This window comes from Osmerus mordax, chromosome 10, assembly GCF_038355195.1.
Source record: "Osmerus mordax isolate fOsmMor3 chromosome 10, fOsmMor3.pri, whole genome shotgun sequence".
In the NCBI taxonomy this organism is placed as follows: domain Eukaryota; kingdom Metazoa; phylum Chordata; class Actinopteri; order Osmeriformes; family Osmeridae; genus Osmerus; species Osmerus mordax.
Genome location: NC_090059.1, coordinates 555,900 through 577,227, shown reverse-complemented (window position 1 = coordinate 577,227; position 21,328 = coordinate 555,900). Strand labels below are relative to the sequence as shown.

General features: G+C 39.8%; 2 protein-coding genes across 4 annotated transcripts in view; one reads left to right on the top strand and one right to left on the bottom strand.

Annotated features, from left to right (window-relative positions):
• The window catches only part of LOC136950449 (sperm axonemal maintenance protein CFAP97D1-like), a 62,089-nt gene that overhangs the window by 12,547 nt on the left and 28,214 nt on the right, over positions 1-21,328 (top strand). Inside the window, exon 6 of one of the 2 annotated variants that reach the window (XM_067244794.1) lies at positions 4,064-4,105. The exons of the other annotated variant lie outside the window; for it this stretch is intronic. Coding sequence (XP_067100895.1) covers positions 4,064-4,081 — 18 coding nt within the window. The 3' untranslated portion in view covers positions 4,082-4,105. Of the gene's footprint in view, positions 1-4,063; positions 4,106-21,328 lie in introns of those variants that run through there. 2 annotated transcript variants of the gene reach the window in all.
• On the bottom strand, positions 4,206-21,173 carry LOC136950448 (glycylpeptide N-tetradecanoyltransferase 1-like). 2 transcript variants are annotated; one of them, XM_067244793.1, is made up of 11 exons: positions 21,137-21,173; positions 19,580-19,724; positions 19,293-19,411; positions 13,589-13,680; positions 13,365-13,481; positions 9,698-9,868; positions 9,187-9,295; positions 8,868-9,038; positions 4,820-4,987; positions 4,527-4,664; positions 4,206-4,387 (listed from the first exon to the last, which is right to left on the bottom strand). In XM_067244793.1, exons 1-11 carry the CDS (start codon positions 21,137-21,139, stop codon positions 4,367-4,369), a joined length of 1,254 nt encoding a protein of 417 aa, XP_067100894.1. In that variant the 5' UTR covers positions 21,140-21,173; the 3' UTR covers positions 4,206-4,366. The 2 variants fall into 2 exon arrangements, with proteins under 2 accessions (XP_067100894.1, XP_067100893.1); XM_067244792.1 differs by having other exon boundaries at positions 4,206-4,664.

The window sequence follows — 21,328 nt, the reverse complement described above, 5'->3', positions numbered from 1 at the left end:
AGTTAATCTGAGAATCTGTAGAAATCTCTTTGTGTAAGGGACAAGGGGGAAAATAAAATGTTCATGCCTGTGATCTTAAGGCACTCAGGCGGCATTGCATAAAAAAAACAGGCATGATTCTCTAATGGAAATCATTGCATGGGCTCTGAAACATCTACAGAACTCATTGTTTGTGAACACAGTTTGCCGTGCATCCACAAATGCAGGTTAACGCTCTATCATGCAAAGAAGAACGCACATGTAAACATGATCCAGAAACACCGCCAACTTCTCTGGGCTAAAACTCATTGAAAATGGACTGAGGCAAAGTGGGAAAACTGTTCTGTGGTCAAATTGAAATTATGTTTGAAAACCTTGGACGCTGCATCCTCCGGATTAAAGAGAAGCACCAACCATCTTTTTATTAGTGCTCAGTTCAAAAGCCTGCATTTCTGATGGTATGGGGCTGCATTAGTGCCTATAGAATGAGTCCCTGAACGAGGAAGTGACGTTCAAACTGAAGACCCGCCTTGACGATCAACTGACAGATTGCATTTCCATTTGAATTTTAAACCAAAAAGAGCGTGGTGACACATATGTTAATGCAATTGCCTGGGGGCGCTGTTTTGCTGCCCCACATTGAATCGCCATTTGAAAAATGCATTTCCATTTGAATAAAGAGTTGAAAAAACTTTGTCAATATGATATGCAATATCATATTGGGAATCAGGTGGCTGAGCGGTTAGGGAATCGGGCTAGTAATCAGAAGGTTGCCACTTCGATTCCTGGCTGTGCCAAATGACGTGTCCTTGGGCAAGGCACTTCACCCTGCTTGCCTCAGTGGAATGTCCCTGTACTTACTGTAAGTCGCTCTGGATAAGAGCATCTGCTAAATGAATACATGTAAATGTAAATATGCAATGTAATAAGCGTTCATTCAAAATGTTATTCAAAATAATACACACTGATTTGCGGATTACATTGTAATTTGCATATTGAATTGCCATTTGACAACTGCTTTCTATTTGAATTGTGGATTGCATTGCCACTTTGCACATTGAATTGTATGGAGCTAAATCAGGGCCAAATGTTTTGTTAATTAAAAAAAAAAAAAAAAAAAGTAGTAATATAGTATAATATAAAAACTAAAGCTTGAAATTGAAAATTTAAGTGTTGGTCTGAAACTTGAAAAATAAAACCATGTATTCAAACTAAAAATAAGTGTACCAATTTTTCTTTCAGTTTGAATAAAATGTAGATTAAATTCTGGAATTATTTTGAATGACTTAATTTTCATTTTTCACTTTTATATTTGTTTTCAGTTCCACATTTCATGTTTTACGGCTTCAAATCTTTTTTTTCAGTTTCAGATCTGTTTTTTTTTTAAATTTCAGACTTTTGTCCCCGATTTTGCGTAGGGGGCGTAGCTTCAACTCAGAGGGGTGTGGAATGTGCAAAGAAGGCAGAAGACTCTTCTCAGTCATGTTGCCTTCAGGAAATTACATTTACATTAATTCATTTAGCAGACGCTTTTATCCCAAGCGACTTCCAAGAGAGAGATTTACAAAAGTGCATAGGTCACTGATCATAACAACGAGATAGCCCCAAAACATTGCGGGTAGCCAAAACATGAAGCATACATTGTGAAAAGCAAATAAGTGCCAATGGGAAGAACCATAAGAGCATGTAGTTAAACAAGTTACAATTAAACCTTGTGTTATTTTTGGGTCATTCTGACCCATCAGTCATTGTGACCCACCGTCGTATTGCGACAACTTTACCGCATACAAAAACAAAGTGAAGCATTTTCTTTTAACCTTTAGGCTGTCTCAGACCCCCCACATTGCAAAGGTTAAAAGAAAATTATTTTTATTTGTTTTTGTATTGGGTAAAATTGGGTAAACACAACGATGGTTCGTTGTGCTGCCTTCGGGTCACATGACCCAAAGGTTCATAAGGGTTAAACAACATGAACCTCAAAAAGTGCAAGAGTGTACCTGTAGAAAAAGCAAGCAACAATAATATAATTCACAGCGAGTACAAGAAGTTAAATCAGTTACAACTAACCAACAAGAGCAACAAGTCCCTCAATAAGAGTCATTGTGTGTCATTGTGGAGGAAACTAACATCAGGTCCAGCAAATCATTCCTAAGTACCGTTATACTCCCGGAACAAGTGCGTCTTGAGCCTTTTCTTGAAGGTGGGGAGACAGTCAGTGTCTCTGATGGAGGTGGGGAGGTGATTCCACCATTGGGGGGCCAGACAGGAGAAGAGCTTGGGTTGGGATCGGGCGCTCTTGAGAAGTGGGACCACCAGACGGTTGTCAGAAGAAGACCGTAGGTGGGGGTGTAAGGCTTGAGGAGAGACTTGATGTAGTCGGGTGCAGTCCCGTTCACCGCTCGGAAGGTCAGTACCAGGGTCTTGAATCTGATACGAGCCATGGCCATACGGGAAATGGTGTTACTGCGAGAACTATGACTGAATGCTTTCTATCCAGCAAATACATTTTAACGAAACAAACTGATGCCAGTGACAACGTTTCAAAAGTTAAAAAAACAGTTTTGGACAACATGTGGTACCAATAAGTTCAAGTTCAACTTTATTTTTATAGCACATTTACAAACAGCCACACGGCTGGCCAAAGTGCTTCACAGAGCGTTTGACAATTACACATACACCATCAAGTCTAGGACCTGCCACAGAAAAGGCACGCTCTCCTCTACGCTTGAGCCGTACACGAGGGATCACTAACATAGCCTGGTCAGATGAACGAAGACTTCTAATAGGAAGTAACACTATAAGAGCAATAAACTGTGCCAGATTGTGAAGATCAGCAGGAACAATGACTTCTCCCCACTTTCACGTACAACTTTGAATGTATGCACCACAGTATTCACTCAGCAGTCAGCATGGCGTCCTCTCGGGCAAGGCAACACGCTGGCACCAGCACACCATTTCCTTTACCATTACCAACAGATCTGAAACTGATAAAAAAAGATTTGAAGCCGCAAAAGAAATACGTTTTGAATCTGAAAACATGAAATGTGGAACTGAAAACTAATTTAAAAGTGAACATTTTTAATTAATAATGTATTCAAAATTATTCCAGAATTTAACCTAAATTGTATTCAAACTGAAAGAAAAATTGGTAGACTTATTTTTAGTTTGAATACATGGTTTTATTTTTCAAGTTTTAGACGAAAACTTAAATTTTCAATTTCAAGCTTTAGTTTTTCAACTCTATATATTTTTTTTTATTAACAAAACATTTGTCCCTGATTTAGCTTGATAGAATTGCCATTTGAATAAAGAGTCTAATAAACTTCCATAAAAAGGAACAATGACTGTAGAGCAAGTGTTGTCATTTCTCTTACGACCACAGCAGATGTTTAGGTTTAGTGGCATTGTCTTTTTAAATGCAATGTGAGACAAAGCATGTACCATAAAGAAACTCAAAACAAAACAAAAATGTCAGTTATTGTGTGGTTTTTAGGAGCTTTATGGAATATTATTTTAGCCAATTGTATGTTCATGTTTACTGCTCAGAAACTGTGACTTTGCTGAAAACACTTGAAACTTGAACTCCCAGCCATCCAATCATTTATATAAAGCGATCTTGCAAAAACACAAAATATTATGAACCCTTGTGCTGCCTTCGGGTCACATGACCCAAAGGTTCATAACGAACCATCGTTGTGTTTACCCAATTTTACCCAATACAAAAACAAATAAAAATAATTTTCTTTTAACCTTTGCAATGTGGGGGCTCTGAGACAGCCCAACGGTTAAAAGAAAATGCTTTACTTTGTTTTTGTATGCGGTAAAGTTGTCGCAATACGACGGTGGGTCACAACGACTGATGGGTCAGAATGACCCGAAGATAACACAAGGGTTAAGCAACTCTCTCCCTTGCAACATGTTATTCTGAACTTGACCATCAAAGATACATTATAGGAGAATTAGGACTACTAACACAAGAACAGTGAATCCATTGTTCTAACTGCAACAGCCTTGTACCAGATGAAATGTGTCATTGACTATATTATTTAAGCATTTAATTTGTAACATCGTCTTTTCTCCCCAGGGACTAAACTTGGTGTAGCACTTGGATCGGTGAAACTTTGCCAAACACTGACTTCAAATTGTCAGACACTGACTTAAATTCAGTAAAATACGTTTTGTTCAAGAATGTTTTATTCATTTTTTCTGTTCCATAATCTTTTAGGACATGTATGTGTAGAATGTTACATGATCTTGCTGTCTTTGATATTTCAGACTGCTATTTTTTTCAATTGCAGTGCAGATTTAATTGTTTAGTTTGAGTTAGTTCTTGTTGTCAATTAAGTTTTAATTGGACCGTCTTTCACGTTGAGCACTCAGGCTTGATTCAGGTTATCACCAAACCCATCTGTTAAAAGAAAAACATTACTAACAGTAGACCAGACAAACTGTATTTAATCTACATATTATACATTGTGGTTTGTATCATACAGCACTGAAAATTAAATGAAAACTATAAACACCATGATAATGTAATAGTATGTTACCTTATGTGGGTAAGTACTAGGGCATTTCCAGTTGTACAGGTAATAATGGAGGTTTCTGTCTCCTCTGTGAAACTTGAGCTTCTCCAAGAAAGAGCTGTTGTCCATCACGTCTAAAGTAGTAAAGAGGTCAAACTCTTTCTTCAAGAAGAAGATAGAGAGGTAATTATAGCTAAGCATATTTGCATTTATTATTTTATTTATATAATTTACGGGTTTAAAACCTAAACACACTGATACAACATTCACACAAAATGCTTTAACAAAACACCCTTGTAAACAGAAAAAACACTTACAGTTTTGGCCAGAACCAGTGTGTCCTCTATAAGTTCAGGCAGGACAGTGTTTGTGCTGACACAGTAAAAGCAGTGGGCTACCCTCAGGAAACTGTGCACAGGATGGTTCATCACCTTGGAGGTGACTGTGTAGAAACTCACCAAGTCTGTCAGTGCTCCATCAGAACCCTGGAGGCAGAATACAGTTTATAGTCACAACAATGAACAACAAAGAAATAATCATGATTACCATTGACATCGTTATCAGTTGCTTAGTTTCGAAGGTATTATTTTGTAATTACATATAAGAGGCAATACCAAATATGAACAGTAGTAATTCTTGCCAGTATTAATTTGTATTTATTTAATTTAACAAACTCCGTAAGTTTGCGGATGACACCACCCTCATTGGGCTCATCTCTGGTGGGGATGAGTCTGACTACAGGTGGGAAGCTGACAACCTGGTGACCTGGTGCAGCCAGAACAACTTGGAGCTAAACACTCTAAAGACAGTGGAGATGGTTCTGGACTCTGGAAAAACCCATCCCCACTCAGCCCCATCACCCTGTGCGACTCCCCAGTCAACACTGTGGAGTCCTTCCGCTTCCTGGGTACTATCCCCTCCCAGGACCTCAAATGGGAACTGAACATCAGCTGTCGCACCAAGAAACAGAGGATGTACTTCCTGCGGCAACTGAAGAAGTTCAACCTGCCAAAAATAATGATGGTGCACTTCTACACAGCATTGAGTCCATCCTCACCTCCTCCATCACCATCTGGTACGCTGCTGCCACTGCCAAGCAGCGTATCATCCGCACTGCTGAGAAGGTGATCGGCTGCAATCTGCCTACCCTCGAGGACCTGCACGCATCTAGGACCTTGCGGCGAGCAAGGAAGATTGTTGCCAACTCCTCCCACCCTGGACACACAATGTTCCAACCACTCCCCTCCGGTAGGAGGCTCCGGTCCATCAGGACCAAAACCTCACGCCACAAGAACTGTTTCTTTCCATCTGCAGCTGGTCTCATCAACAAGGCCCAGGTCCCCCAACTGACACTAACTCACTTATAAATTACTGAGCGTTACATTAACGCTCCTCTGGCACACAGCCTTACTGCACTCTTTTACTTCATATTTTATTTTATATTGTACAGTATTGTTAGTATTTTGTTGTAAATTTCTTACTTTTGTATATATTTAAGAACCACTTTTTAAGATTGTTTACTGTATGCACCTGTCCACCAAAGTAAATTCCTTGTTGTGTAAACTACTTGGCAATAAACTTTATTCTGATTCTGATATACACAGCCTGTTCAAAGCGATGTTGTACCTTTATGCCACCTCGCAGTTCTTTATAAACAGTACGAACACAGAACGGGGGGGTCGTTATTGCCCTGGCATTAAGGCAGGGGTTGTCACAGAGGTCAATCATGTCTGTGTGAAAGGGAGAGCCAGCATGGCGGGAATACACACTATAGCAACGCTGAAGTCACGCCTTTGATTCCAGAACGCTGGAATGCAATGCCGGCATTATTCCGTCTGTGTTTGGTTCAGTGTAAACAAGCAGAGCTAAAGGGGGCTATTGAGACTGGATTGCACAACCAATATATGTACATTATAATGTAATTATAGATTACTATAACTTACTATTACTAACAAATTGCTAAAAATAATAATTGCTGCAATTATTGATGTACAGTTAGGTCCATAAATATTTGGACATTGACACAATTTTCATCATTTTGGCTCTGTATACCACCACAATGGATTTGAAATGAAACAATCAAGATGTGCTTTAAGTGCAGACTTCCAGCTTTAATTTCAGGGTATTTACATCCAAATCAGGTGAACGGTGTAGGAATTACAACACATTTTATATGTGCCCCCCCCCCCCCTTTTTAAGGGACCAAAAATAATTGGACAAACTAACATAATCATAAATCTAATTGTCACTTTTAATACTTGGTTGCAAATCCTTTGCAGTCAATGACAGCCTGAAGTCTGGAACCCATAGACATCACCAGACGCTGGGTTTCGTCCCTGGTGATGCTCTGCCAGGCCTCTACTGCAACTGTCTTCAGTTCCTGCTTGTTCTTGGGGCATTTTCCCTTCAGTTTTGTCTTTAGCAAGTGAAATGCATGCTCAATTGGATTTAGGTCAGGTGATTGACTTGGCCATTGCAGAACATTCCACTTCTTTGCCTTAACCCTTGTGTTATCTTCGGGTCATTCTGACCCATCAGTCATTACATTTACATTTACATTTAGTCATTTAGCAGACGCTCTTATCCAGAGCGACTTACAGTAAGTACAGGGACATTCCCCCCGAGGCAAGTAGGGTGAAGTACCTTGCCCAAGGACACAACGTCAGTTGGCATGACCGGGAATCGAACTGGCAACCTTCGGATTACTAGCCCGATTCCCTCACCGCTCAGCCACCTGACTCCCCTCATTGAGACCCACCGTTGTATTGCGACAACTTTACCGCATAAAAAAACAAAGTGAAGCATTTTCTTTTAACCGTTGGGCTGTCTCAGACCCCCCACATTGAGAAAGTTCAAAGATTTTTTTTTTTTTTTTTTTGTATTGGGTAAAATTGGGTAAACACAACGGTGGTTCGTTATGAACCTTTGGGTCATGTGACCCGAAGGCAGCACAAGGGTTAAAAAACTCTTTGGTTGCTTTTGCAGTATGCTTCGGGTCATTGTCCATCTGCACTGTGAAGCGCCGTCCTATGAGTTCTGAAGCATTTGGCTGAATCTGAGCAGATAATATTGCCCGAAACACTTCAGAATTCATCCTACTGCTTTTGTCAGCAGTCACATCATCGATAAATACAAGGGAACCAGTTCCATTGGCAGCCATACATGCCCACGCCATAACACTACCTCCACCATGCTTCACTGATGAGGTGGTATGCTTTGGATCATGAGCAGTTCCTTCCCTTCTCCATACTCTTCTCTTCCCATCATTCTGGTACAAGTTGATCTTGGTCTCATCTGTCCATAGGATGTTGTTCCAGAACTGTACAGGCTCTTTTAGATGTTTTTTGGCAAACTCTAATCTGGTCTTCCTGTTTTTGAGACTCACCAATGGTTTACATCTTGTGGTGAACCCTCTGTATTTACTCTGGTGAAGTCTTCTCTTAATTGTTGACTTTGACACAGATACGCCTACCTCATGGAGAGTGTTCTTGATCTGGCCATCTGTTGTGAAGGGGTTTTTCTTCACCAGGGAAATAATTCTTCTGTCATCCACCACAGTTGTTTTCCGTGGTCTTCCGGGTCTTTTGGTGTTGCTGAGCTCACCAGGGCGTTCTTTCTTTTTAAGAATGTACCAAACAGTTGATTTGGCCACACCTAATGTTTTTGCTATCTCTCTGATAGGTTTGTTTTGATTTTACAGCCTAACGATGGCTTGCTTCACTGATGGTGACAGCTCTTTGGACTTCATATTGAGAGTTGACAGCAACAGATTCCAAACACAAATACCATACTTGAAATGAACTCTAGACCTTTTATCTGCTCCTTGTCAATGAAATAACGAACTCCCATGAGGGAATAACATACACCTGGCCATGGAACAGCTGAGCAGCCAATTGTCCAATTACTTTTGGTCCCTTAAAAAGGGGGGGGACACATATCAAATGTGTTGTAATTCCTACACCGTTCACCTGATTTGGATGTAAATACCCTGAAATTAAAGCTGAAAGTCTGCACTTAAAGCACATCTTGATTGTTTCATTTCAAATCCATTGTGGTGGTATACAGAGCCAAAATGATGAAAATTGTGTCAATGTCCAAATATTTATGGACCTAACTGTATCATTCTACAGCAATGCATGTCAAATGTTTAATGTCAGGTTCTTCTAACAACGTAAAAACATTTCAGACCCCTGTCCCATTATATCAGGTACTCTTTGACAGCAGCATCCTTATTTCTCCATCCCCACTGCAGTTTCTCCTCACCTCCACCAGGCAGTCATGCCCCATTACTGAGAAATAGCCTACTGTTGAACATTATGACCTTGCTTATAATAATGTGGCACAGAGAAGGATACAAATTCTGACCTCTACCACATATGTGTCAATCACAGTCTCCCTTGGCATAAGCCAGTGCTCTACTTCCTCCAGGGACATGATGGGGGCGAGGTGGGGCTGGGTGAGGTGCTTCTGGAGCATGGTGTGTACCCCTGCTATGTCATGTCTCATCATAGGCCGCAAACCAAAAGTTTTTGTAGCCTAAGATTAAATGATGAATAGAGAACAATAATATAGACAGATTAATTAATACAATAGATGTCAAGAATTGTGTCAAATAAAACCTGCTTAAATACAAAGATTGGGATATTTTTCTATATCTAACCTATAGGTGTCACCATGCACTAACCTCAGGCAGGCGGTGGAGCTTCAGGGAGCGCTGGAGTGTCATATTCCTTCCCTGACTTGAGAGATCCAAATCCGTCAGCTTTCGAGGGTTAAGAGAGCGATGCCAGTATCTAACAGAGTAAAAAACACAATCTAGTACAGATGTTGTACTTAGTGTGTGTGGGTGTTGGTTAATGGAGCAGGTGGTCAATGTTCCTACTAGTTTAACCAGCTGTTTTAACCCTTGTGCTGCCTTCGAGTCACATGACCCAAAGGTTCATAACGAACCATCGTTGTGTTTACCCAATTTTACCCAATACAAAAACCAATAAAAATAATTTTATTTTTACCTTCGCAATGTGGGGGGTCTGAGACAGCCCGACGGTTAAAAGAAAATGCTTCACTTTGTTTTTGTATGCGGTAAAGTTGTCGCAATACGACGGTGGGTCACAACGACTGATGGGTCAGAATGACCTGAAGATAACACAAGGGTTAAATATGCATATGTGGTCGTGCATATGTTTATACCTCACCTGCAAGTCACTACAGGCTTGGGCAGCACCACACTGGTTGTGTAAACTGCCTGGTAGATGCCCTGCTGGTGGACCCGCCTGGTGATCTCTCTGATCAGAACTGGGGACATCCGTTTGGCACGCAATTTCTTATGAACACAGAGGAAGTTCACCTGCACCATCTTCTTCTTCCTAGAAAATACATAATTCTTAACGACTACCTTTGGATGTAATTTGAGAGACAGATGTTTTTACCACCACTGTAAACATCCATGATGATATCCTTCAGATCTGGTGGACTACAACATCAGAATTAATATTTTCGGAGAAATTTCTGTAGTGTCGGACCTTTGACTGTACAAGGCTTCAAAAAGGTTTCTTATATACTAGTGTAATAATTGGACCAATACGCTGTTCCTATTGGTCCAGAAGACGTTCTCAAAAGTTAATAAATCCGTTTATATATATATATATATAAACGGATTTATTAACTTTTGAGAAGTTACCTACTGAAAGTTCGCAGAGGTAAATAAACGTTTTTACAGACCTAGCAACAAGCGGTTGCCTTGGAGATGTAGCCATTGACCTTAACAACGTGGCATCTGCTCGGCAACAAAGTAACCTAAATTGCCTTAAAAAAAAACTAAAACAACCAAATATGGTTGCGCCATATAGACAAGTTTATGAGCCGTTTCCGCTCTACTTCCTAAACTCCTCCCTTCGATGCAATTAACTTCCGTTCTGGCGGGCTGGGTTTGTTTTGCTAGCTAGCTCCGTTGTGCCGACAAAGCACTGATATCGCAGTGACAAAGAGGATATACAATTTACAACATGAAGAAAAGTGGTTCGGGAACGACGTGTGCGGTAGTTGGTTGAAAACACTCGAGAAAGCACCTGAACGAGTGGTTAGATAGAGTGCTACGACCACCAGTTTTAAAACCTAGAATCGCCTCTAGCCTGTTACAGTTATACTACAGTAGTATGCTTATTGTTTGTAGGCTATTCACATTTTGTTGGTGTTCCTTTGTCATATTGTTGCAGTGGATTTAATAATTATACATTGATATGTGGATATAATAATTCAAACCTTTCAAAGTGCCAATACACCCATCTGTAAAAGCCCGGCATGAGGTGTGTAGCCAACCGGTGCTTGTGCTGCCTTCGGGTCACATGACCCAAAGGTTCATAACGAACCATCGTTGTGTTTACCCAATTTTACCCAATACAAAAACAAATAAAAATAATTTTCTTTTAACCATTCCAATGTGGGGGGTCTGAGACAGCCCGACAGTTAAAAGAAAAGGCTTCACTTTGTTTTTGTATGAGGTAAATTTGTCGCAATACGACGGTGGGTCACAATGACTGATGGGTCAGAATGACCCGAAGATAACACAAGGGTTAAAGCAGTCATAACCGGGTTCATAGGAAGAATAGATAGATAAGTAGGCACTTCAGGCAGTGACAAGCCACTTAAATAAGGATAACAGTGTACTGCCTGTCTTGTCCTTCTGAAGTTGTTAAATTAAATAGGCTGAACATCAACATGCAACATCAATAGCCTAGAAATTCCAAACGAATTAGCTTTCAATGTTATGTATACCTAGGCTACTTGGACCGTGTCCTGGCAATAAATAAAGAACATTATGCTACATGTTTTGCCAGGATAACTGGCAAGACCATTGAATGTTCATGATGTTCCTGTATGTTTATTCCTTTGACTGGGTACAACAACGCGATCAGTCAACCGACTATAAATGTTTTTAATGTCGGGCTACAAATTTATAGAACAACTTCTGTCTGATACGTGTGGCATCCTTTAGCCAAATAATTAGCCTACATTTTGCTGAGATTGAAGAGCTAGACAACAAATGTTCTAATGAATCACCGACTAAAGTCATCTTCTGACATTGCCTTTGCTCCATGTTAAAAGCTACAAAATGATGGACTGGCAAAAGCTTTATAACTATAAATCTACTCTAAAATGTACTTAAAAGTATGGCGACGATGTTGGCAACTTATCCAGTAGTAAATGTCAAACGACAAGTATGTCAAAGTAGTAGAACCGTGATCCCAAGCTAGCATCAACATCGCTGTGTTTACACCGCAGACGCTTTGCAAACCACTTCCGGCGGAAATGCATGTGTAGAGTTATGGCGGCCCCCTGGGATTTGGCGCGTAAACTTGTCTATACGCAAACGTCCCGCAATCGCTTCCCGTTTTAAAGAAGTATCTGAAGCAGACAGAAGACGAATTGATGTTGTTGATATGTTGCCTTGGAGATGTAGTGACTTCACCAGTGCAAGTGCAGCTGATTGCTCTGTAGTGATGGGCATTCCTAGCCTGATAATAATACTCATAATTCTAGTCAGAATATGAGTCTGAGAACTCTCCGTTGGGCTGTGACTATGGGGCGTGTTTCAAACGAACCTGGAAAACAAATGCCTCTTCGCTCAATTGGATAGATCTACAACCAATCAGAGCAACGTAGTATGTTAACTTTTACCGAATCCCGTAGGAAGGACGGCAAAAACATATTTTCCATCGACAAATGCCTTGATTGCGTTTCTCTGTTCCTCTTTCAAAATTAATGCGCTGTCGATGGCAGAATCATAACATCCCAGATCTCCAGCGGTAGCCATGTTTGTTCAAAACTAATTCAACTTAAGCGCTCTTTTGTGACGTGGGTGATTACGTTACTGTTGATCATCTGTCCATCATCGTATAAAGCCCACCCTGGCAATTTCATTGGTCCGCCCAGATTCTGGTTTTCTGTAGTTGTCCCCAATACGAGACCCTCCAGACCAAACTTCCCTGCCAAATTTTTTTGTGGGCGGGACGAAGTTGGGCTGGCAGCCAGGCTAGGGCATTCCGGCTCTTTTTTGTGAGCCGGCTCTTTTGGCTCCCGAACGGCTCTTTAAAAAATACATGTTTTAACTATGAATTTGACTATGATAGGTGTGAAAACAATTTGAATTAAATTATGAAATGAAATCATACTCGACCGTAACCACATATCTTAAAAAATGCATTGATTTGTCATGGCTCTCCTCCGAGTTTTGACTACTCTCTGACTGTGTGTGAGTTGGCTTGGCCCTTCCTCATGCAGGATTGACAGGAACAGAATGTGAGGATGATCGTGTGCGCCTTTAAGCCTACAAGTATTTTTTTGTTCTTTGAATTAGTCAATTATTTTAAATACAATTAAAATTCATTATTTCATAATCATTTAGTTTTTATAGGCTGTATTAATCTATTAAAAATAGAGTCGGCTCTTCAGATATGCGAGCCAGCTCCCGACATTCACCTTCAAGAGCCGGCTCTTAGAGCCGGATCGTTCGCGAACGACCCCTCACTATTGCTCTGACAACATGGCGTCTGCTCCAGATTCGACGTGTTTGATTTGGGATCTTCCCACGTATTGTTGTAGTATATAAGAAACCAAATGTTTACTCCTTGACAGGTCAGCAAACGCTTTGTCGCCTCGATTTGTTAAAACGATTTGTTTGTAAACCTCGACCTGTGGTCTCGGTTAACAAACATTTTAACAAATCTCGGTTTACAAAGGCTTTTGCAGACCTGTCGAGGAGTAAACATTTGCTGTTTACTGTTATTTCATACACTATTACCAAACAATCCCATTAGCTGTGTTTACTGTCAAATTATTCATAAAAAGTGTCACATAACTTACGTATCATACGTCCTAATATTAGAAGGGACCGCAGCAACAAAGCCAACTAGCTTCTGATTGGTGTTCCCTCTCACTCCACAGTGCCATTGGGGCTGCCAGCCAGGAGGACACAGGGCCCTGTGGCACAGACAGTGAAGGAAGGGAAAGAGTCAGATCTGCTCAAAAACTTTAGTCATTGAAACCTACAAAGTGTTACATTGTAATAATCAGCCACTTGTACTTACCATGAAAGGTATTCAGGAGAGAAGTCACAACTGAGGGTATTGTCATCGTTCTCCATATAGTTTGAATTAAGGAACTTGCACAGCTCATTCATCTTTCACAGAGAATGAAATGGGAAGAGAGAAAGAAATGGACAGAGTGAAAGATAAACATACATTTTTTGCAGAATGTCTAATTGATGCTTTGCTCAAACATTAAAAACAACTCCATACGAATGACACATTATAATGTATCTTACTAGTGCACAGTGCCCGTGATGCAGTTGGTGCTTAAGATGTCAGTGAAACACACAAATACAGATACAGTTCTTCTCAGTGGCTTTGGTACCTTTATTTCTCAGATAAGAAATTGAAATACTCCGTCATCTCTGAAGTACTTCAACCTCATCTATTCTAGTCACTTATGCACATCATAAAAGCAATTTTGCATTATTTTAAACAAATTGCCAATGCTCTAGTTAGTACCTTCATGCAAATGATAATGTAGCCTTCTTTTGTCTTGTTACATTATAAATTGCTTATGTTATGTTGATCAAAATGCATTATATTGGTTCCCTGTTAAATTGTCTTACTTATAAATGACGAAACACAATTTCCCTTACTGCGCTTTGTTTCATTGCAAAGGCATTTGTTAATCGCATTAGTTCAATTGTGGTAGGCTATTTAGGCAGTTTTTACATCAGGAAACATGTTAATTTATGTAACAAAATTCACTGATCTACACTGAAAGTGTATCCACTTTATATTGTCGTTCTGTTAGCTAGCCAGCACTTTTGAAAGCAGCAGAATATCGGTTGTAAAAGCAAATTTGCTTTTAAATAACGAAACAGAATTTCCCTATTTTCCATATGCCTTTGTTAATCGCCTTAGTTCAATCGGGTTACTGCACACCATTGTATTATAAAATGGCCACCTGCAAAATATTAACTTTGCAAAGTGCCCGGTCCTCGAGGACCAATCAGAGTGAAGGGGCTGGGACGCAAAGAGAGCAAGCCAAACTGGCGGCGTTTCATTATTTGATGTCGATATTTGCAGAGTGCCTGGTTCTTTTTGTGATTGTGGGAAACTAAACCCGTTCTAATTTGTACACGCACAGATTCCTGTCATTATTAGAGAGATGTGTGTCATTTTAGTGATGTTTTATTGATCAGTTGTACCGAGTAGGGTATGCCACTTGGGTTGAGTAAATCAAGGCCAACTCAAGTACAGTATATAGAAAAGTATATGAATAATAATAATATCATAATAATAATAACTAGAGAGGGTACAATTTCTGGGGAAATTGTAGGGTGTGCTTGCTTGCGTCGGTTGCACAGGGGTCCATTTTTGAATGACATTTTTACAACTGATATTTCTGTATATTTTATATAAAAATGCCTACTTATTATTTATAAAGATTACATAGATTTTAAAGATTTTTTTTTGCTGCTCATTTACAACTCAAAATACGAGTGAAGTGTAGACTAAAATAGATAGATGTCTTCTCATTTCCCCTGCAAGAGGCAGCCTCATAGCTGAATCAACGAATAGCACACCTGTGTAAATTGACCTAATCTCTATGACTTAAACGTCCTTTTAAGTTTTTCCCTTATCGTGATATTTTCAGGCATTTAGCCTACTCATTGCATTCATTCATAATAAAGAACCCCCTTTGAAGATTATTCTAAGACGTTACCGGAAGTAGAAGATGGAATCGCGATTTAAACAGTACCATCTGCTAACTGAAAATATGCCCCCCAAAACGTAAATAAGCTTGACATTTATTTAGTGGAAAATCGCTCATTCATAAAAAGCTCACTGGTAGCGATCATTGTCAGTAACAACGCAAAATGCGATATAGCCCTGTGTGGAGAAGCTGCCCCGGTAAATTGTACTACTACGGTACAGTACTAGACTACTGTACTGCTGTGTTCGTCTTGGTAGCGATTGCGTTGGTTGAATTGGATTTAACGTTCCGTTGTACGGTTTAGGCTGAAATTAATTATTTTCATGAACAGATTGACAAAGTTTAGGCTGTGGCAATGAAGTTCAGGTTAGTAGTTAGACTTTTGATTTAAGTAAGGGGAGTGCCGAACATGTTCTGTCGCCGTTTGAATTCTTAAACAGCTGTGTACAGTAGTTAGATGTTTTTGTAGTGTCTCGCGTAGGCTACAGCGTTGCAGTACGCTACACTGGTTTGAAACCACAGGTAATGATCATTTCACCCACAAATCGTTTACTTGTAATCTAATGTCATAATAAATCCTACAACGAAAATGTATTTGTGAGGAATGTTTATTTTAACGATTGAAAACAGATGCATCATAGACCACTGTAGTATGTGTTGCCCGGGCAACAGAGGCTAATGTCATGATGCTAATACTTCAGTGAAATAGTAGACTACTGTTTCCGAAAGTAGATGTACTTCCTTAATAATATCAGCTTATATTGTACATTACACATCACAATTGTGTGTCATATCACAAAGTAAAATTAGTAAATAGTTATCACCCTGGCCTCTTTGCTTGTGGCGTTTCTGCAGCTGCCTTGCAGTAAAGCAGTTAGCTTAGCTATCTCCCAGAAGTTAACGAGCTGCTAAACTAATAGTGATGGGTCGTTCGTGAACGATCCGGCTCTAAGAGCCGGCTCTTGAAGGTGAACGTCGGGAGCTGGCTCGCATATCTGAAGAGCCGACTCTATTTTTAATAGATTAATACAGCCTATAAAAATGAAATGATTATGAAATAATGAATTTTAATTGTATTTAAATAATTGACTAATTCAAAGAACAACAAAAAAATACTTGTAGGCTTAAAGGCGCACACGATCATCCTCACATTCTGTTCCTGTCAATCCTGCATGAGGGAGGGCCGAGCCAACTCACACACAGTCAGAGAGTAGTCAAAACTATGGAGGAGAGCTATGACAAATCAATGCATTTTTTAAGATATGTGGTTACGGTCGAGTATGATTTCATTTCATAATTGAATTAAAATTGTTTTCACACCCATCATAGTCAATTCATAGTTAAAACATGTATTTTTTAAAGAGCCGTTCGGGAGCCAAAAGAGCCGGCTCTTTTTGGTGAGCTGAGCCATACGAGCCGGCTCACCAAAAAGAGCCGGAATGCCCATCACTATAAACTAAAACCCAATTTATACTTAGGTCGCAGATACTTTTGAAAAGGTCGCCGACAGAAATGACATCTCGGTCGACACTTTTAACCGTCGCTTAGAAGTGTCGCCTACCAGGAGAAATTTCTATTGGCGCGGATGTCGTCACATAGTGAAAAATTAAAATTGTCAGTTTCTCCGATTGATCACCTAGGCTACAAAGCGTTAACAATGTAACCATGGCTATGAATGTAACGGTAAAATGATTCTGTTTACGTCACGCGAACCTTGAGCACAGGCGACTGTTTTCCAAAGCATAAATGCAGCAGCCTGAGCGACACTTTTTTTTTTTCGTCGGTGACCATTTCAAAAGTGTCCGCGACCGAAGTATAAATTAAGCTTAATGTTCTGCTAGAGGCAGTCACGCGAGTTTTCGTGACGTTAGTGACGTAAGGAGCGTCATTGACTGTGGCTAGCAAGTTAGCCACCGTTAGCTTCACTTTTCGCCACAAAAACTTAATTTCTACTTAAACCATGCAACGGAACGTAAATCCCAATAGAAGCAACTCAATCGCTACCAAGACGAAACTTTTGGCACCTAGGTTGTCTATGGAGGCCAAATATTGACTGAGTTTTAGGGGCGCGAAAATAAACAATAACTAAAAAAGGCTGTTCCTGCGAAACAGCAGTGAGAATGCTGAAAACCTGAATGGGGATAGCTGACCATGCTAAAAAAGCTGAAAATAGTGAAAATTTAGTAGAAAGTTATAAGCTGAAGCTTCAAAGCAACCGAAAGGTATTTTTGAAAGGGGCTGGAGCAGCATTCCAACAATGATTTGAAAGGATTTACCATTACTTTTAAAGGGAGTATAATTTGCACAAAAACCTTAATATTTTAAAAAGTATAAAAGTGAGAAATGAGAAAATACCCGCAAGCTGAAAGCTGAAATGAATTTCAAAAATGTGTGAGTCACACAAAAGAGGCAGTGTGGAAGCTGAACTGCATCATCTAACAAAGAGCTAAAATAGCCTACAATGCGGGAGAAGCTGAAAGCTGAACTGTTAAACAGAAGAAGTAGGCTAGCTAGTCGTAACAAGAATATTATCGTTTTAACAGCTGAAATTATAGTTGGGATAGTAATAGCAGTAGCAGATGTAGCCTACCATTGAGTGCGTTTACTCGGCTTGCTTAGTAGGATTCAATGTGTTGATGGAATGACATATACAGCAGTAGGGCCGATACAGGAAGACACGGCGACACTTTGTTGCAGAAGGATGATGGTGCAAGTTTTGTCCGTGGAGCATGTAATGTTCATGATTTATAACATGTGATATTAGAATTGTTAGACTATCTCCACATGTGATGTGTCTCAGTTTGTAAGGAGACATTGTTTTATTTCATCCACAAGAGGGCGTTTTAGTTTGGTTTGTGGTGAGGAAAGTAGATATGGCGGTGTTAGCATGAGACGCAAACTATTGTAACCGAGACATATATATTTACTAAAGTATATAAAAGCAATTTTACCGTGCCTGAGATTTATTGAAACATTACAGAGCATACAACGATTAATAAAAAAGAATCATGTAGACGCGTTTATTGAGTAATCGCATAACTAATTACACATGTAAACGGAGTAATCGTATTATTGGCATAAACCGACAATTGCTAGTAATCGGGTTTCTCATGGTAAACGCACCAATCACCTGTGTGAGAGACTGAGTGGTGCGTTTCTGTTGTTGCCATTTGCATTGGTCTCTATGGGGACTTTGTCTCGCTTTCGTGGGGCTCTGAACAAATGTGTACGTTTGTTGGATTCAACAGACAACTGTCTACGACCAGCACAAAATTAGCTATCTATTGATCCAAAAACGAAGCATGAAGAGCGAAAATTGTGGCAATGCTGGCAAACTAGAAATATTTTTTCAACGACATCCGAAGCTCCACTCCACTCTAAGCGTTTCAGTCTGCACTCTAGGCTTTCACGAACACACCCATGTAAATCTCAGAAACGGTTTGAAAAAGTCATGAAACATAATCAGTGATATTGAAAAAAGTTTAATAGATATCAAAAAGCTGAATGATTTAAAAATAGTTTAGGGTTTTGTCAACATTTTAAAGTTTAAATGGTGGCTCTAGCTGAAAGATTGAGGAAGAAGAAGGATTTGGAAGTTGAAGAAGTTTAAAGAAGTTTGAGAGGATTTGAAAGAAAACTCCATTGGAAACCCATGTTAAAAATATTATGAATATTGATTTATAATAATTCAAGCATAAGAGGTACAAAGCTGAAAAGTCATAGCACCCATGGCCTGAAACTGCTGATTTGTTTGATAGCTGAACGGTTTTAATAGCTGAAGATTTGAAGGCGCTGAAAGGTGCCACGGAAGAAATAGAAGAAAAATAATAAGTTGATTAAAGATTCAAAGAACAATACTTGGAATTCTGAAGCAGCATTAAAGAGACAATAAAGAGAAACAGGAAAACAATAGTGAGAATGCTTAACAGCATTCTCACAATAATAATAAATATATATGTGAGAGGACAAAGGTTGTGCCCTTGCCGAAGGCAAAGCACACCCAATAAACATTCTACCCAGGAGGAGAGCAGTGTCACTTACCACTGCAGGGCGAGACAGAGCCAGGGAATCCCAGAGGAAACCCTTTGGTAAAGAATAAGGCTCCTCACGAAAGATAGTCTTATCTTCCTCTATAGGACCATGGGAGGTCACATCCTCGCCTGGGGAGAGAAAACAACCGAGAAAAGTGAGCGGCAGGAGTGATGAAAGTAAAGGAAGGCAGACAAAGAGTAGGAGAGAGATGTTTTCACCCTTTTATCTCTGTCTCAACATCCTATTTAGCACTCCACAGCCCTAAACACGTATTGTGGATTAGGTTTGTTACATACTTAGTTTTGGGACAGGCTGTGTGTCCCAGAATCGATATGTGTGTTTGCTGGCCTCCTCCAGTGTCTTAGGGTGTCCCCCACCCAGGGAGAAGAGGTGCAGGGCCCTCTGGATCTCCTGTTGCTTCTCCTCTGGGAGAGCATCTAGCTGCAGGAGGTGGGAGAGAGACAAGACGCTGATGACCCCACAACCACTGGAACAGGCTCCATTTACATTGAGGGAGTGTTGTGTTGTAGGAACAATGGGCCTCATTCACCAAAATCTAAGTTATTTCTTAAATTTGTTCTTAAGAAAGTTCCTAAGAAAAGTCTACGTGTTATTCATGACGTGTTCCTAAACAGCAGAATTGTTCGCAGGTGTGGTCTTAGAATGATGAATCCCAATATGTCGTAAATTGAAAGCTTGTGCCCCATTGCTCCTATTTAGCATAGGTAAACACCCCGTTAATTCCCATAAAAGGGCATGAGATGGCATGGCCGTGTGCACACTCAGAGAAATGTCGAAAAGACGTTGTAAAGATGGTGGAAGCCTCGATTCCAAAAGAAAGAAAAACTTTAGTAATTATGAAGTGGAGGTACTGCTGCAAGAAGTTAGCGACAAATGACACATCATATTTAGCGTCAGCTGTGGATATAAATAAAACAGATGCATGGAATGCAATTACTTATGCAGTGAACGCTGTATCTGGAGAAGGGCACAGAACTTATGAAGTGAAAAATAAATGGTTTGATCTGAAATCTGAGGGAAAAAAAAACATTTCAAAAAATAGAAGACAGATGACTGTTACAAATATCCATGAGGACTGCTCTTGGTAGCCTAAAGCATCCCAACAGGTACTCGTCACTCTGCAAATAAATCGGTATGGTCACGGAAGATGTGTTCCCTCCTCAGGGCACGATCAGTAACATTTTGCAGCAGCAAAAAATACACCATTGTGTGGCGTAGTCCTAGTGTGCGGAATAGGCCTACTTTGGGCCTATAAATACCGTGATAAGTCACTTATTATTGGATGGCAAGGTTCCCCGTTAACATAATTGATGGGCAAAGCAAGGCTAGTTTATTTATATAGGCCTAGCACAATGCATACACAATGGCAATGGCACAAGTGCTTTACAAATGAGCAGAAGTGTAAGTGTAGTGTTTATTTATTAAAACAAACAAAAATTAAGTAATTAATTATGTGTAAATTAATTAAAATTATTAGTTGCAAAATTATAAAGGAGAGAAATATTCTATTTTAAATTAGAACGGGCGAAAACGATATAATTACTTATTTTGCGCAAACATGTCAGCTCTCAATTGTGTGTAAGAGTGCTCTTGGGTGTGCGTAAATTCTGTTCTTACCTAAGAACAAATCCCAAATTAAAAAACATTGGTGAATGCCAGATACTTCGTTAAAACTGCGTAAGTGGGGTTTAAGAACAGATTTGTTCTTAAGAACATTTGGTGAATGAGGCCCATTATTCTTAAAATATATGTATCCTCAAAGCATCTAAGCAGATTTTTACAGCACACAGACTGTAGATTACAGACTCACTGTAAACTGGCCTTCTACACACCATAGCAAAAGGGTCTCTCTCTCCATCAGGTCTCCAGGGGTCCTCTTTAACACTCTTCGGTTTCTTTTTTCTAGAAGTCTTGATGTCCTTGTCCTCGCCACGCTTCTCACTATGTGAAAACAATCAACAAGATGACAAACATTTCTATAGAATATATTGGTATAAAGAAACAAGTAAGGATAGAGAAAACAT

Excerpts from the sequence above, each read along its gene's own strand:
- LOC136950448 (XM_067244792.1), bottom strand. Across the intron at positions 13,482-13,588 it reads TCTCCTGAATACCTTTCATG|GGCCCTGTGTCCTCCTGGCT; the intron begins GTAAGTACAAGT and ends TCTGTGCCACAG. Across the intron at positions 4,988-8,867 it reads TTGACACATATGTGGTAGAG|GGTTCTGATGGAGCACTGAC; the intron begins GTCAGAATTTGT and ends TTCTGCCTCCAG.